General features: G+C 26.5%; 2 protein-coding genes across 2 annotated transcripts in view; one reads left to right on the top strand and one right to left on the bottom strand.

The window, feature by feature from the left end:
* Positions 1–7513, bottom strand: part of LOC107452245 (tether containing UBX domain for GLUT4) — a 30815-nt gene extending 23302 nt beyond the window's left edge. The window contains exon 1 of the mRNA XM_043039996.3: positions 7232–7513. Coding sequence (XP_042895930.2) covers positions 7232–7318 — 87 coding nt within the window. The 5' untranslated portion in view covers positions 7319–7513. The remainder of the gene's footprint in view (positions 1–7231) is intronic.
* A 313-nt stretch (positions 7514–7826) lies between these two features.
* The window catches only part of Naa15-16 (N-alpha-acetyltransferase 15/16), a 71859-nt gene continuing 63764 nt past the window's right edge, over positions 7827–15921 (top strand). Inside the window, exons 1-5 of the mRNA XM_043040001.3 lie at positions 7827–8021; positions 11084–11168; positions 12395–12499; positions 13409–13497; positions 14212–14280. Of these exons, the coding sequence (XP_042895935.1) occupies positions 7953–8021; positions 11084–11168; positions 12395–12499; positions 13409–13497; positions 14212–14280 (417 nt within the window). The 5' untranslated portion in view covers positions 7827–7952. The remainder of the gene's footprint in view (positions 8022–11083; positions 11169–12394; positions 12500–13408; positions 13498–14211; positions 14281–15921) is intronic.

Here is a 15921-nt window from a genome sequence, read left to right as displayed (position 1 = left end):
ACATTCTTTTTTATTACAATTAATTCTTTTCAATTTCATTATTGTAATTTTAAATTGTTGCATTAACTTCATTCTACTATTTAGTTAGATTTTAAAAACTTTATATTTTTATTTCTAATCATATTATTTTGATTACATTTGGTAATTACATTTAAGACTTGAAATATTGAATATTAGCTGAGCTGATTTCCTGAATTTTGGTTGTATTGGTGTTTTTAAGAGTTTCTTTCTGTTATATTTTACTCAGTGTGATTTATTCTTCCTTGGTTGTATATTCCTTATAAATGATTAATATTTACTAAGATTTTAATAATAAAATTTAAAAAAAAAACTGTTTTTAATATTGCACTCAAACAGAATTAAATTTTTTAATCATTTGCAAATTTTTTTTATAAATTTGTAATTATATATTCATATATTTAAATATTAGATGTTAGTAATAATTTTTTTAATACTCAATTAAATCATTCAATGAATTAAGTGTAGCAGTGTTTTCTTATACTATGAATACTTAGTGATTTCCAGACACTTTGAAATTAAAACTGTTTCTAAGAACTTAATAACTAGACTATATTAAAATAATATTTGTCATTAAATCAATTTTAATATTATTTCTAAACTAAAAAATTGCAATAAAAATTAAAAAAAAACATTAAGTTTTTAATAGCATAATTATAGCCTGCTAAAATAGTACACAATTTTTCTAACTATACTTTAAATAGTGCTAAAATGAAAATAACTTTGTAATTCTACATTGTTTGATATTTTCTTGTATGCTCAATGATGAAGATTTTGTATTGAATGCTTTCTCTGTTTAAATAAATTAAAACTATCATTTTCAAAGTTTGTAGTTTATTACATTTTATTAATATTCTGAAGTAACTAATAGTTTAATTTTTCAAATTATTATAATCTTATTCAAGTCATAGAGACATAAAAATGTAAACATTGTTTCCTTTGATTACACTTCAATGTGTTAAGCAATTAGATATCGCTTGAAAATTATTTATTTCGGTCGCTATTCAAAATGCAGGTTTAGAAAAATTTTAAATAGTTCAAAATGCTTAAAAAAATAGACAAAGCTTGATAGGGTGCAATTAAAAAATATCCATAACATTTATCTATGTGAATGAAACATATTAAAGCAAACATTCTTTTTATATTCATGGGACCCTATAAATATGAAAGGAAAAAAAATTGTACCTGACATATTTTTTTGGAACTAATAAACATTGTTTCCTTTGATTACACTTCAATGTGTTAAGCAATTAGATATCGCTTGAAAATTATTTATTTCGGTCGCTATTCAAAATGCAGGTTTAGAAAAATTTTAAATAGTTCAAAATGCTTAAAAAAATAGACAAAGCTTGATAGGGTGCAATTAAATAATATCCATAACATTTATCTATGTGAATGAAACATATTAAAGCAAACATTCTTTTTATATTCATGGGACCCTATAAATATGAAAGGAAAAAAAAAATTGTACCTGACATATTTTTTTGGAACTAATTCACGTAAATCTAATTAATTTATCTTAACCTTTTGAGTATTTTAAATAAGTTCCTTACCATTTTCCGGATTTTTTAAAAAATATTTTCCCTCAAATTTTTAAAATTTCCTGCTCTGTGACACCTTGATTAATGACTCAATATTTTATACTGAATTAATTTTGCACATTGCAATGGTACACAATGTATTAATCCTGTTTAGAGAATAGGTTTAATTAGCTATAAAATATTACTTCATTTCTTCGTTATACAAAATCAGTATTGATACTAATTACCATAAATTTATTAATTTATAACACATAATTGAGAGTGCTAAGACTCTCTTTTATTTTCACAATTAAAGACCTATTTTTATTAAACTAATAATTTTTTTTTAAAAAATTAATTTTTTAAAAAGTACTAATGAATTAGATAATATTTATTTGTCAATATCGTTTCGAAATGTATTTGTATAACTTTATCTAATTTGCTGCCTGAGGTGGATCAAGGTACCTCAGGCTCTGAGTGCACTTATTCACTCTTCAAAAATCTTTTAAAAAATTAATATAAAAATTTACGAACAGAACATTTTTAAAAGAATCATGAATGGTGAGATGTATATTAGGAAAAAATCAAACTAAATCTATAATTTTTTAATAAGATAAAAAAAAAAAAAAATAGACTCACTAACCCAGGCTTCCTGGCCACAAATAGAGTGAGATGGAAAGATATGATGCCCTATGCTTCAATTCAGAGTGAAAAGGAATATGAACTTGTAATATTACTACTTATAATATTACTATTTAATATATTTATTATTATTTTTGAAAACAAAGATAAATGATAATACAGGAGATGCCAATTTTTAGCACCACTATAAATTATCCCACTTAACAATTACATTAAAAGTATAGTAATGTATTTTATCCTATATTTTAGTTCTGTTAAAAAAAATTTGCTGAACAAGCTCTTATTTATCCTTTTAGATATCCTAATATTATTTCAGAAGGACAATTATAATCAATTATTTTTTATAACCTTTTTAGCTCTGTTACAAATTATTTTTTTGAGTTTGCACTAGTCCTTTTTAAGTTGTTGCCCATATTACTGACTTAACGATATTGGATACTGTATTTTCTGAGGCAAATGTTTAAACTCCTAAATACATAGTACTGAAATTTTGAGGGTTGACATTTACACTAGTAACATATTCGAATGAATATTTACAAGATCTGATGCTTAACATGAAAAACCACATAAATACAACATAACAAAAGTAAAGAAATTATCTAACTCTTTAAACCGAGAGAGTAAAATAAAAATTTATGAGAACAAGATTTGAACATCACAAGACCGAGTATTATCAATCGAGAGTGAAATAGCATAAATTTAACTCTCATTTAAAGTAAATACTTTATTAATACATATTACTTTTTGTATTAGGACTTTATGTATTATGTATTATACATTGAGGACCCTATAAATTACAAAGAAATAATTAAGAAATTATGCAACAAGCAGATATGTATAATATACGATAACAGTACGATATACGATAACAGCAGATATGTATAATATACGAAAACTTGTCCCCATCAATAAAATTCTCTTATTCTAACATGCAAGTTAATCTGGTCAAGATAAATACGAGAATTTTTTTCTCTACTTCACGTAGCCGTACTTTTCCGTGGTTACTCCACTGCATTTGACTTTCAGGCATTCTGGAGTCGGGGCAAATTTTTTCAATCTAATAAAAAAAAATTCGCCTTTTTAAATATGGTTTGTCATTTTCAAATTTCTGAGAAGAAATAGTTTTTCAGAGTGCATAGCCAAATTTTTCAACAAAAAATAAGCACCTATTAAGCACATAAATATTTTCAAGCACTTTAAAAATATAATTAGACAGGGTTGGCAAGTTTTTGACAAATAATGGTTTTATTAGCTTGCCAGTGACGAAGACGATGGCGCGTCACCAACGATAAAATTAACAAGAGAAAAAAAATGTTCTCTTGCTATTAGAGAAAAAAAAATTGACAATGTTTAGTAGATCCCCGTTGTTGGTTCGATTCCAGAGGGCGGAAAATAAAGTCTGAAATTAGAATCTCTTGCAAAATGCAGCAGAGTTGCACACGAGAGACCAAAATCCTTCCTACTCAATTCATCTCATATGGCACCGCAAGTATTTAATCAAACATGTAAAACGAATGGTGTTTTCATACACTAAGGACCGAAAGGTATGCCAAAATAGAGTTGGATTGAATTTTGAATTAATTGTGAAAACATAGACTAGGAAAAGGTCTTTTTGCATAATTAGTGGCGAAAATCAACATGGTAAAGAAAAAATATATCATTTTGGAAAAGGGAAAATTAAGCACTTTTTAAAAACACTCATTGAGAAAAGCACCTTTAGGGCTTTTAAAAAATGAAAATGTAGAATAAGCACTTTTAAAAAATGCTACGCACCCTGCTTTTATGCTTTTTTTGACCTATGCAAATCAGGGGTCTGTCTACACTGAATTTACTACCGTTTAGCGGTACCATCACAAATTCAACTTTAGGAAAAATGGTAGTTTTACAAATTTAATTTTAGGAAAAACGGTAGTTTCACAAAATACTTTTTCTTAAAATCTTATTTTTGTATTCCTTAAGAAATGATAAATCTATATTCTTGCCATATTGTGTTGGATTTTTAAATATAATTTTTAATTTTTCACAAATTATGTCTAAATTTTCACAAAATAGGTACCTCTCAGAAAAACCTAGACAGACCCCTGCAAATGTGATTTACAATTACATTTACTTGATTTAAAATCACATATCAGGGTTCAAATTCACATGATTTAAAATCATGTATCGCAATTCGTGTTCACATGATTTAAAACCACACATCGTGATTCATATTTACACGATTTAATATCAAATATAGAGTTGTGTATTCACGCGATTTAAGAGCCACTATTATGATTCATATTCAAGTGACTTAAAAATTATGTAGGGAATTCGTTTTAAAATCACACATTGAGATTAATTTTCACACGCTTTTTTTAAATTAAATATCGAAATTTGTATTTGCGTGCTTTAAAAATAACACATTGATATACATATTCACGTGATTTAAATAATTCTCACATCAATACAGTGTAACGTCCCATATCCGGACGTCCCTTTCCCGGAAGGGTTGATTTCCTGGACACTTTTTAACAATCAAAATAAACAAACATCTCTCCATCTTCCTCTTTCTTAAAAATAAAAAAAAAGTCTTTTGACACATTTTCTCTTTTTCTAGCTTGCACTGAACCTCTGATTTATGCATTGAACCCACAAATCACCAGAAAGGGGAAGTGAAGATCTACCAAGACCATTGAGTGACCGTTAGTGACGCTCCTCCTTTGGAATGTAGGAAAAAGACGGAGATTTGTCTTCAAAAGACCGCAACTGAGTCCCCTCGTTTCCCATGCAGGTGGCTAGTAAAAGAGGCATTTCCTGGAACCTTTTTATTGAAAGAAGAAATACTGTGGAAAAGGCTAAACGGGGCAAGCGTTAAGGTGGAGGGGAAGTCAAAATGGAAAATTTGAATAGGTCTAAAAGGATACACGTCCTTGAGAAACAAAACATTCCTTATTCCCCATACCATGTAATATTTAGGAGGCGGGAGGAAAAAGGGGGTAACATTCTTTCTTTAGCAGATTCTTTCTGTCATAGAAGAAAAAATAAAGAGAACCCAATCAGCATGCCCCGCCTTTATGCTTGATTGATAGCCAATAATTGGAGAGAGAACAATAATTTGTTACTTCCCCACCCTCAACTTAAATGATCTCCTCTTTACACTTATTTTCCTTCACAAATAAGGAGGAAATGAATTTTTCTCCTCCACCTACCCACCTTAACGAATGACGGGAATTTCCCTTTCTTGTTTGAATCTTTCTAGTTAAAAATGGCGGATTATTATTTTCATATGTAAATTTTTTTTTCGTTTCCTATATTTTAAGCAATAATATTTTTTCCTAATATTTCATATTTTATTGATTAGATATTCTAATACTAAAACATTATTCCCCTTAAAAATAATGCTTATTTATTTTTTGCTTCTTAGATTCAGATCGTTTATTAAATCATTTTAAGCTTTGTTTACCTTGAAGGGGCTATTATACGGAAAAATCTATTATACGGACTTCTGGAAGTCCCACTGATTCCGGATACGCGATTTTACATTGTATTTTTATTAAAATGTTGATAACATTCTGAGGATATATGTTTCTTACATACACTTTTTTCTTGTTGAATTTTTTTTTTTTAAAGTGTTTTTGCACATAACATTTTCGGATTTCTATTTCCAGCTTTCTCTGTTTTTTATCTAACTCATCCCAATGGTATGAATCAATATAGTGTTTTATAAAAATTAAAACATTTTTAAAAAATTCATGATTTTCAATCAACTTTTGCCCAAATGAATTAGCAATGAAAGGGCTAAAACTAATTACAAGAGTTGATCAATCGTTTGCAGAAAGTTTTTCATTTTATCTAAGTCTAGCAAGAAGGGTGCAGCTATCTTTCAAAATTTGGTGATAAGGTTTGGAATGACCTAGAAAAAAACTCAAGCAGAAAAAAAATATTTAAATTGAAAAGTAAAATCTTTAAAAAAATTTTTTTTTAAATTTTTACAATTTTTTAAGTATTATAGGTAGATTTTATCTGGTCAAGGATAAGTCGCTAAATGGATTCTTTAAGTTGAAAAAGATGAAGTTGTATGGGGAACAAACCTACAAAGACAAGTTTGTTTGATTAATAAGGACATTATATAGAAATATAAGAACTATGTAGGTATTTGGCAACTATGCAGTTTTCCACATCTTCTCACTATTTGTAAGCCCCTACAAAAAAATCCGGTGAAGTAAATAGTCTCCAGGTCAATAAACAAAAATGAAGAAAAGAAAATAATGACCGAAATGCCATAAAAAAATAATAAGGAAAGAAATGCATTTAAAAAAAATGAAGGAAAAAAAAATATATAATGAGCAAAATTGATATAAATAAATAAACAGCATGAATCAACTAGTGGTATCAACTCATTGAATTCTATCATGGATAAAATTCTGGAAGGGGAGTAATGTGGTGTAACTACCACTATAAATATTGAATATCAATTCACTAGTATATATAAGACATGTTAACTTGATTCTATCTTGAGGTACCTTTTGATAGATGAAGGTTGACATAGTCTATAATTAAATCCCCACAAATCTATATATAATTTTGTAATAGTATAAGAAGTTTCAAAATTGTAACTTCAACCACTTCGCTTCAAACAGTTTTGAAAATACTATTTTAGCATTATCCCCCCTACAAGCAACAACAACTGTCCTCATTGATGTCACCTATGATAAGGAACTTAAGAACTAGAACCCAATAACATACATCAAAGTTAAACATGTGATTTTTCAATTGGATGGCTATTTTTCTTGAGAAACTCATGAGAAGGATATTTGTTTCTTAGAAAATTACGGAATAAAATCTTTTATATAATATAAAACTCATAAAGGAGAATACATGTATTTTCCTCTAAGAATTTCATAATTTCTTTTTTTGCCTGAATAATATAATCTAAACTTATTATTTCAAAATTTAAATTAGGTCTTTATTTCATAGAAAAATTATACTTTCAGAAAGTTGTCGCAAATACGATATTTTTTAAAATTTCATTATTGTTTTAAGCAAAACAAAAATTCGCGTCTAATATTTACCTGTAACACACTGCTGTTTGAACTTGTTTTTACAGTTTCTCGTCTGCCATTAGGGCATAAAACAATGACTGAAAAAGAGCGCGACATTTTTATTTTGGAAGAAAATATCAGAATATATATATCCCACTAACAAGAAAAACCAATTTCCAAGATTTGTTGAGTCAGGAGCAGCTTCTTATTACAGTTATAGCTATAAAACGTTTTTGCTTGTAACTCTTATTGAAAACATAATCTGGACTAACATTACATACGCACATCGCATTTGCGTTGTGGTTATGTATTGGTACTTTATTTGGTATGATATTTTGGTATGATATTGGTTACTTTAAATCATGTGATTTTTATTGGCCAATAAAAAAAGGGAAGAGAAATACGTTATTGCACATATTGAATTCATAACTGAAAAGTGGTTAACTTATTAATGAATAATGAAGCACTGCAAATTTGTTTAGCTCTAAAAATTTATTAATCGGAACTTTTTGAATTTGTCCTGGTTTGAATTCTTCCTTTTTTTTTATTTCAAGTGTGTTGCCAAATGTATCTAAGTAATTATTTTGCAAATTTTTACAAACAACTGTTTATTGAACTTTGTTGGCAACTTCTTTTCAAGTTTATATCAACGCCATTTTGGGTTCGAGAACCACGCGGTTGTGACACGAGTGTGGCGTTAAAGTACATGTAAATACATACATAAAATTTTTAAATAAATCACACATCTTGCATGAAAACAATAATGTCTCCAAGTCAGCCTTTGCCTCCAAAAGAGAATACATTATTTAAGCGCATTTTGGTAAGCAGATAGCGGAAGTTTTGACCTTAAAGTATCAAATATTTCTTGAAGAAATGTAGAGTTCATAAAATAGCAACCACAAAATTTCTGCAAATACAAAATAACAATAGATTGCCTTAATCTATTTAAGTGACATTCCATAAACACATAAAATATAACTCTCTATCGATCAACTGTGCAATTGGTTAATGTTTGAAGAATAACTCCCACTCCTTTATTATGATATACATAAGCATCGAATCGGTTTATTTATTTTATTGAAAACGAAGCTAGGGAGCATTGATTTACATTGTAAAAATAACTACATTAGAAACCAAACTAATATTGAGCGTCATCATTATTATTTAAGCGATTTCATTATTACTTTTCTTATTTTTACTGGACATGCATTATGTTTCATATGCGGTATCTGGAAATACCTTTATTTTAATACATTACAAAATATTTAACTTTCTCAAAGTAGCTGTGAGGCTCTAAAATCTAATAATGATCTTTAGCTATGTTACCACTGATAAATCTTAGTTTACTTCTTAAAATTATAAATTAAGTTATGCATTGAATTAAACATTAGATTGATGATTTTAACAATTCTTTATATTTCATTTCATTAAATATTTATCAAAATTTATTACCTAGTGTTGCCCATATATCTTTTTCTTTTAAATTATGTTTAAAATGTAAGAATTTTTTCTTATTATTAAATTTCACATTTTATGTAAATATTATGTATTGTTTGCAAATTGGAGGATATTTTAACATACAAAAACTTAGTCTATGATTATTTTATTTATTTTTATTAATATCAAAGATATACTGTAATTAATAGCTCTTCGGTGAAAATTTTGAAGGTCATGCATTCTTTTTATGTAAGAAATATAAATATTTTTAATAAATTATATTGGAATTATTGAAAGATTTAAAAATATTCACCTTTTTGGATTTTAAATTTTCTCTTACTATTTTGACTTTTGTATGTATTGCTTTTTAAAATTCTATTTCATGCAATTAAAATTGGTGTTTAAAATCAAATTTATTACTATGTTTGTAGTTGATTTTCTAAATTAATAGAATTTGTACATGGAGTTTTTTTTTTTTTTCGCATGCCACAATTTTTTTTCTTTTTAATAATAAAAATTTTGTCCTAATTTTTTTTTTAAGTTAGGCTTAAAATTTCTATGAATTTCTCTTGAACTTTGTTTGCACCATCAGATATTATCTGCATCAATAAAATATTTTAAATAGTGTTACGTTCATGAAAATTTTAAGTTGTGGATTTTATTCTATCGCTCGCAAGTCACATTGATTCCCATGTAAATATATGTAGTTTTTTATTATTTTTTTTTCTTTCTGAAATTATTGTTACAAATTTTTAAGTTTTTCTTTTTTAAATTCCAGTGTGGTATTTTATTGCTCAATTACTATTGATATTCTCATGATTTTTTTAAAAAAATGCCAAAATTATTACTTCACGCTAAGGTTGAATTGCGGATTCAAGAAATCTCTATAACAAGTTCGTTTTGCTCAGATATTATCATTGATCCGTATGGTGTTTCAGTACTTTTTTCGACATTTATTGCTGCAAATTTCCACATTAAAAAAAAAATTCTTCAAGTTTTCTTCAACAATTTTATAATACAGGAAACTGAAATCACTTATTTGATACTTTACTTTTTAATGCAATTTCATCATTTTTTGGCAGTTATTGTTAGTGCTATCGATTTGCATGTGGTTATTAAAATTCCTGCTATTTCTCATATCATATTTCTGCATGAACAATTTGAATCTCACATTTAAATAATAACTTTCTGAATCAAGTTCAATTTACACCAATATTACTGTAAATCCATAGTATTTCGATTTTATTTTTACTATTATTGATATTGATTTTCACATGGTTTTTAAAAATCTGATATTTCTAATACAATGTTTATTACAACAAACGAATCTCGATATAAAAAACTCATTTGATTAACTCCTTTTTAAAGAGTTCCCAATTCTTATGATTCTGTTGTCTTTTTTTCGGTAATTTCTGCAACGAATTTCTCAATTTTTATGTAGTTTTTTTTTATGTGATAATTCACAAATGCGTAAAAGGGAAATAATTAATGCATTTTTCCCCTGTAAAGAATATTTCCCATAATATTAGAATAAAAAAATATTACATATTCTATTAAAAAAATTATGATTTATTTTTTACAAATAGGTTTTTTTTTTTGTTGTAAACACAATGCTTTTGTTCTCTTAAATTAGTGACATATATATTTGTTTTTATTAAAAGTATCTTGCAGAAAGATATTAGTGCTGAGAGACTTGTTGCAGAAAGCCTGAAAAAAATTCTGCCCCAAGGCTGTGTCATTATTAATCCCGGTATTGTACAATATTTTACACAATATGCTACGTGTAATGAATTTAAAAATGTAAATGTATTGTGGCATATCTGATTTTGGCTATCAGTTTTCCAAATTCTGAAATTTTTTATATTTTTTATCTGTTTTCATTGTAGGCACCAATATAAATATCTTACCTTGCGAAACTTAGTGAAAATAATTTCTTTTAAAATAATATATTTGATTAATCTGTATTGAAAAATAGTTATCTTTTAAATCTTGTCAATTATGATTGTGGCAAATATAGGCGTTGGGATAGACTGGATTTTTACAGAATGTAATATTTGGACTCACTAAATTTGTTGGTTATTGATAAGTCTACATCTACTAGAGGAATTAAAAATGTCTCAACTTATTGAATTACTGTTGTGAAATAGTTAAGTCATATAACAAAACTGAGTAAAAATAAATTATTTAAATAATAAACTACTCCTAAATTTGATGATGAAGATTGATGAAAGGACCATGAGGGAAAGACATGAGGACTCTTGTTTTATCTTCTCAATTTCTTTTGCTTATTATTTTTATTCATAAAGATTTATATATTTTAAAATAAAATTTTCTTCAATCTATATTAATTACATGACTTTTTTAATTTTGTTAAGCACTTAATATCTTTTTTAGGTATATTTTGATGTATAAATGAATCGTTAATTTTTGTGATCTTGTTTTCAGAAATGCTATGAACATAAGCAGTATAAAAATGGGTTAAAGTTTGCAAAGCAAATTTTGACAAATCCCAAATTTTGTGACCATGGAGGTATTAATTTTTAATTATAAATTCTTGTAATTTTGATAATAATTTTAATATAAGTTTTTATGAGATTTTATTTTGTTATTATTTTATAAAATCTTAAGTCTTTTGAGTTTTTCTTATAAGCAGTTTTGCAATTATTGCATTTGTGATAAGTAAATAAGGCTCTTTTTGTCCGTAATAGCTTTTATTTTTATACTGTATTCATTTTGTGAATTTAATCAGTATTTTTATGTATAGTCATTACTTGGACTATTTATTTTTCTGTTGAAAACAAAGTTAAAGGCAACATGTTTTATAATTTATTCATATATCCCATATATTTTTCTGTTTGAGCAATTTAGAAATGGGAATTCATTTTTCCTTTGCAAGTTATTTTCTAAATGCATTATGTCATTAATTATGAATTTTCCAAAGAAGTTTAATCTTTTACTTGAAAATGAAATATGTTGAAATAGCAAGTTTGTGTATCTTAAAACAAGTTAGGTAATAATTTGAAGTTAAGGAAAAAGTTACTGAAAAATTTTTGGTAGTATATATACAGACTCACATTATTTACTTTTGGCTAGAAAAAGAATGAAGTGTGTTGTTTGACACTCTTTTTAAAGACAAAAATTTATCTTAGTATAAAATTATAAAGAATAACATATTAAAAAGAAAAATGGAATATGATATACTTTCTACTTGACCTGTTCTGAATATATCATTGTGCTGTGCTTTAATATGTTCCTAAAATGTGCTTTCATAAAATTGCAATAAAACTGCTAAAAATTAAATAATTTTTACTTTTTGCCTAACTTATGTTTCAGTTAATTTTGTATTGTTGAAGTATTATGTGCAGATACAGTAAAAGAGAGTTTGTATTTATTTCGCTCCAATTTAGTTCAAATGCGTCAAGATTGTTAACAGCAAATTAATGTTATTTACTTATTTTTTTAATTATCTTTTTTATGCACTGGTTTCAAATACAATATTCAAATGGTTCAAGAGATCAGCCTAATCAAATAATTAGATTTTTGTATTAAAATTTATTATCATTATTTATTTTTTTGAAACAGTATAATTTATAAAATTTTAACAGTACACTATTTTGAATGATAAAAATATTTTTGCTAAAGGCAAAGTAAAACTTTCTTAACCATTGCTTTATTAAGTTTTCTTTTTGTTCTTCTTTTTGAATTATAAAATTATAATTGTGTAATAAAATTGTTTTATTCAATTTTGTTTTTCAGAAACACTTGCTATGAAAGGTCTTACTCTTAACTGTTTAGGGAGAAAGGATGAGGCTTATGAGTATGTAAGAAAGGGTCTAAGAAATGATTTAACTAGCCATGTGTGTATCCTTCTAAGTGCTAATTTGTATATTGTGAATTAAAAATTTACTATTTAAATACGAAAAAAAAATTTATTCAGGTCACAATTTTTACAATGAATGCAAATCTTTTTAAATTACATAATGTTTGGCCTTGAGAATGTTTTTTGTTTAAATATGTTGCCATTTTTTGTATCAAAAATTATTTTTAGATCTTATGTGCAATGTAAGCTGAAAAATGTTTTTAGTATTCATTAGAAATAAGACTTGTAAATCAGGTAATTAAAGATTTTGAGTGCTGACAAAATTTATCAAGTTAAAACTATTTTAATTGTTATTTTACCATCACTTTAAGCATTAGGGCAGTGCTTCCCAAAGTGTGGTACGCGTATCCCCAGGGGTACGAGAACGGTTTAGCGGGGTATGCGTTCTTATGCGAGATATCGTGCAACAAACGAAAATTTAAAAAATTTTTTTTTAAAAAAAAACAAAGCTAGCCATGAAAATTTACGATTACATATTTTTCTATTGGATATTTTTTGCAGAGTTAACAGTTAATAACTAGTTGTGTGAGCAGCCAGTTGTGATGTTAAACTTTTGTGAAATTTTTTTATAATAAAAAATACATTAATTTTTTATTAGTAGTACACAGCGTCGCGAAAAATGTATAAAGGGTACACAAAAGTCATATGTTTGGGAAACACTGCATTAGGGGATGCAATGACTGTAAGGTTGGAATTTATATAAATCCTGTTAGCAGAGGAAGGAAGAGAGGCCAAATACTGAAAAAATTATATTATTTTTCCTAGAATACTCATAATTATGGTTATTTTGTAAACATTTTGATGTCTTATACATTTGTATGCTGGCTTGTATTTGTTGTTAGTTTAGCGTAAGTCTTTTCAGCTCTTTATCCTTAATTAAAATTAAAAAGGTTGGCATGTTTTTGGATTGCTACAAAGATCTGACAGGAAGTATGATGAAGCAATTAAATGCTACAGAAATGCTTTGAAATGGGATAAAGTAAGTTTTGTTTATCCTGAAATTAATACTACTCTTTTGATTTTATATTGTTATAGGTTTTATTTATTTGTGAAAAGTAAACACTTGAACTTTGAAGGAAAAAGCATCTGGTCCGATTCTTATTGTATGTGGACAAACTTTTTTTTTCTTAATTGGTTGTCGAAATGTAATAAAATTCATGAACAGTGTTATGAAATATTTATCACATTGGAAGAGAAGTATAGGACACATTCATACACTATTTAACAATTATCAAAACTGACTGGTGCTAACTGGCTAAGAATTAAAACTTAATTTAATTTCTTATTAGTATTCTATGTGCAAAGTTGTCCATTAATTTTTTTTTTTTTTTTAAGCGCATGCATTTTGCTAATAATTTTTTTTGGGCATCTTTTATGATAGTTTTATTGAAGAGAAACTCATTTTAAGTATTATGGATTTATGTTTTGATTCAATTCCAAATTACGTCTTGTAAAGTGTTTGTTATTAAAAATTTTATCATAAACATTGTTGTAGTAATCTGATTTATTGCTAATTTAATTTTTGCTCATTTTAATTTTAACATTTTCCTCAGTTATTCTGTCAGTTTAAATTGTGTACTAATCATTAAATTGATAACATTTTATTTCTATTGTGTATACTTTGTGTATAAATTCAAAAAGTATTTATATTAGCTATATATTATGTTTTCATGCTTATTTTGTTATGTTTTAGGATAATATTCAAATTCTCAGAGATTTATCTCTTCTTCAAATCCAGATGAGAGATTTAGAAGGTTATAGAGTAAGTTATATATGCTTTTTTGTAGTTCTGTTTCATTTTAAAATGAATAAAATAATAGAATTCTGTGATGGTTCCATTAAAGTTAAGGGAGCAAGACAAATTGCTACCTTTATTAGCATATAATGTGATTATTAATGACTACAGTTCACCTTTCATTTTAGTCGTAGAGCTGCTAGAAACTGTCAGCGAAAGCTTGTTTCGGTATTGCTTCAAGCACTGTTGTAATCTTCAAAACTTTACTTACTGTCTCTGCACTATTCAAATCCAGTATCCACTCAAAAATACACTTTTTTCCCTTTATCTTCATGCTATACACTTTTATTTAAAATATCTTCATAGTTTCTATCTAGAACAGAGAAATGTGAGGGACTTTAATTAAAATACTCAAAAAATCAAGTGAAATGAATTTATTTGAATTGAATGATTGAAATTATTGGTTACAATTTTGATGCCTTGTTTAATTTATATAAATAACCAGATATTTGCTAAAATTAGAAATTTGATTAATATTTAAAAGAAAATATTAGTGAGAAGTTAAATTGGAAAATATTGTACTATTGAAATACAAGATTTTTATTGACAGTATTAGTAAAACTATTATAGATATTTATACTAAATCTATAAACTAAAAACAAATGTTACTTACCGTAACTGAAAGTTAAGCTTATCTTTAATTGACATAAATCTGAGCATAAAATGTGCATTGTACATTTTTTCTTTACTGTTATCTATTTTTTCACACAATATTTAGTTTATCCTTCAAATAATTTTTCAAACCTTTAAGAGCTAAAGCGATGTTATGTGATATAAGTTTTATGTATATAAAAATTTTTATTGTTAAAATGCATATTTTATTATTAGGTCATAAAATTTTTAACATCATCATTTTTAATATGAATAGTCGCCTTTTTGCATAATTCGAAGCATAATTTAATGTTCATGTCTTGCTTCGTTTCATAGTGAACGTACCATTGTGTTGTTTAAGGGAGAAGTATATTCTTGCTAAATTGTGCTATCCTTGTTATTTCTATTCATAATTTGAATTGATCATTATTTCATATTGATCACCTGTATCAAGGCTTTGTTTAATGTCTGAATAAGAAACAAGCAATTACTATGCTGTGTGTTGAATGTTACCAGCTGGGGTCGGAGTTGTTCTGATTTACCTGATAAAATTTATTTTGATCCAATATGTCTGAATTTTTAGCTTTTTGTTCTGATGTTCATGATTTTTTTTTTGTGTGTTCCTATTTTCTAAGAATACAAAGGCTGATTTTAAAATATATTCTTTTTATGTTAACTGTAGATCATTACATACTGCTAAAATTTTTTAAATTTGATAGTTCAAACTATTTTATGCATCATCCATTAATTAAACCTGGTTCGGACATATACTGACCTGCGGATTTATTGTTTCAAACTTTTTAGATCTTCAGCCATCTAATGCAAAAGAAACTCATTTAACATTTTTATGCTATCAAATTTTTATGGTGATTAATTCAGGTGACATACGCTTAACAGCAATTAATAAAATTTACAGCGTTCAATGAGTTTTTAAATGGTGAATTACGGGATGATCCTCTAATTTACTTGCGATCAAAAATATTGGGCAGCACATTCACTCTGTCTTTGCTTTAGATT

This window comes from Parasteatoda tepidariorum, chromosome 8 (assembly GCF_982258835.1).
Source record: "Parasteatoda tepidariorum strain Cologne lab strain chromosome 8, Ptep-v5.0, whole genome shotgun sequence".
NCBI classification, from domain to species: domain Eukaryota; kingdom Metazoa; phylum Arthropoda; class Arachnida; order Araneae; family Theridiidae; genus Parasteatoda; species Parasteatoda tepidariorum.
Note: the sequence above shows the minus strand (reverse complement) of the source record. Positions and strands in the feature narration are given on the sequence as shown.